This window comes from Pinus tabuliformis, chromosome 7 (genome assembly GCF_031772625.1).
Source record: "Pinus tabuliformis cultivar Carrire ecotype Pingquan chromosome 7, CPIR1, whole genome shotgun sequence".
Classification (NCBI taxonomy): Eukaryota; Viridiplantae; Streptophyta; class Pinopsida; order Pinales; family Pinaceae; genus Pinus; species Pinus tabuliformis.
The window spans coordinates 1,628,130,018-1,628,132,356 of NC_142293.1; the positions used below are offsets into that span (position 1 = coordinate 1,628,130,018).

The 2,339-nt window shown below is 41.0% G+C and overlaps 1 protein-coding gene across 1 annotated transcript; it reads left to right on the forward strand.

The window, feature by feature from the left end:
- The first annotated feature begins 597 nt into the window (after positions 1–597).
- Positions 598–1,915, forward strand: LOC149254488 (uncharacterized). Its single transcript, XM_089454795.1, has 2 exons — positions 598–822; positions 1,505–1,915. Exons 1-2 carry the CDS (start codon positions 598–600, stop codon positions 1,913–1,915), a joined length of 636 nt encoding a protein of 211 aa, XP_089310921.1.
- Positions 1,916–2,339: the final 424 nt, after the last annotated feature.

A 2,339-nucleotide genomic window follows, 5' to 3' on the forward strand; every position in this document is an offset into this window, starting at 1 on the left:
CTATAGTAGAGATTGGCTCCCCCAATTGGAGAAATTCAAGATCAAGTTGCTTGCTTGGGGATTTTCCTGGCTAAACATTGCTGGTAAGTTTGTCCTCATCAAATCTGTTCTCAACAATCTTCCTTTATTTCAGTTTTCTGTCCTTCTTGCTCCCACTGGTATTCTCAGGAAAATGGAGGAGATCATTCGATTTTTTTTTTGGAAAGGGGGCAAACATAATGAGAAAAAGATTCTGCTAGTCAACTGGGAATCCATCTCCAAACCACTGTTGGAAGGAGGCTTGAATTTTAAAATTCTTGGCAACCATAACATTGCAATGGGAGCTAGATTAATTTGGAGAATTATTGTGCCTAACCCACGCTGGGCGCAATTGGCTCTATGGAAAAAATATTTCAAAGGCCAACGCTCCCGCTGCCTAGATCATCCTCAGATGCTCCCAAATACTCCCTTCCTAAAGCTCTGTACCAAATCCTGCCTGCTCATCAAGGCCCACGCCTACTGGATTCCCGGCAATGGAAAACGGATCAATCTCTAGACAGACAGGATAATGAATAATGAGCCGTTGGGAGACTGTCACTCTCTCCAAGCGCTGCGCACATGGATGAACAAGGCTGGATTGTGCTCCCTGTGGGACATTTCCGCCTGACAGGATTCACGTTGGGCTGGCTGGAATATTCAAACGCCCCTAGATTTGTTTATGGAGCGAGAGATCCTGTTAACCAAGCTGCATGGCTTGGCTCCAATGCTGGCACGCAATCGAGACTCAAGAGGTTGGGGTGCGAATGCTGGAGGATACATGATAGCTCTTGGCTACACCAAGCTGTGTGAGCACCCTCATGTGGCCACGAACCTAGAGTCGTGGAAAGGGATATGGCATCATCCCTTCTTGCCAAAAATTGACTTCTTCAACTGGATACTATGCCACTCCAAAATTTTGACTGATGATAATCTTCAGAAGTGAGGTTTCCATGGCCCTTCAAGGTGCAACCTTTGCAAGGAATACCAGGAAAGCGTAACTCACCTGATGTTAGAATGCACCTTCACGAAGCACATTTGGACCGAGCTGCTAGGATCTTTGAGTTCCAGCTTTGCTTTGCCTTCTTCCATTCCTGTTTTTTTTGCTAAATGGCCGAAAAGGTATCCTGGTCCCCCTCCAAAAAACAAAATTATCAGATCTGCTTGGTCTACTCTCCCTAAAATAGTCTGTTGGCAGATTTGGCTAGAGCGAAATAAAAGGATCTTAGGAAATCATGAATAGGATGCCAAGCTTGTGGCAGTTAAGATTAAATGCCAATTAAAAGAGTGCTTGAGAGAGCACAAAGATGATTTAAATCTAAGTCAGCAAGACATAAATTGGGGCTCTTCTCTTGATCTTCAGTTCCAAAAAATGGCAAAAAGTATCTCCCTCCCCAAAGATTGGCAAATAAGGGCTACAACAAAAGAATTCTAGGTATGGATTACAAATCATCTGAGACACTCTCTATTTTTTGATGGGGCTGCAAAGGGAAACCTTGGAAGAGCTGGCGCTGGAGGTGTCATATTAAATCCAGATGGCATAAGGATCCACAGTTTCGCCTGGGGATTGGGCATTGCATCTAGCATTCAAGCTGAGGCTTTGAATCTTTTCCAAGGACTCAAGCTTTTGAAAGGGCTGAACATCAGGGAGGCTAATGTAATTGGAGATTCTCAGGCTATCATTAACACTATGGTAACTCAAACTAAGCCAATGGATCTACGGCTTGCAAGGCTGATCTTCAGAATAGCAAATATTGAAGACTCATTTCAGAATTTGAAATTCTACCATGTGTTGAGAGCTAATAATAAGGAGGCGAACATTGAAGCCAACAAAGCAGCCCTTCTTACGGCTGGAGCTCTGCTCAGAGGTGGACAGGAAACATGGGAACCAATTCCTTAATTTAGAGAGCTGTCATGTTTTACTGTCTATTGTTAAATCAGTATGTATGTATTCACAAACTTGGGAAAATCTCTGAAATTGACCACATAGTAGCAACTAAAAAGAGATGTGAACTAAGCATAAATGACATGACCTTGCAAGGTTGTGAGGCATCCGTGGAATTAGGCTCTCCTTTTGTAAACTGTTTTTTGGCATTAAGGCCAAGTATCTAATATATCCACTATTTGTTTCTGTAAAAAAAAAAAACAAACTCTATTTATATATCAAAACTCTCCATGATATAATGGCGCTGAATCTTCATGGTTAAGAATCTTGTTACATATTTTTTTGAAATGTACATATGTTTAACTTATCTATTAATTATTTTTATCACTAATAATAATAAGAATTATTTTAAATATAGTTATTATTTAGTTAATTTTTA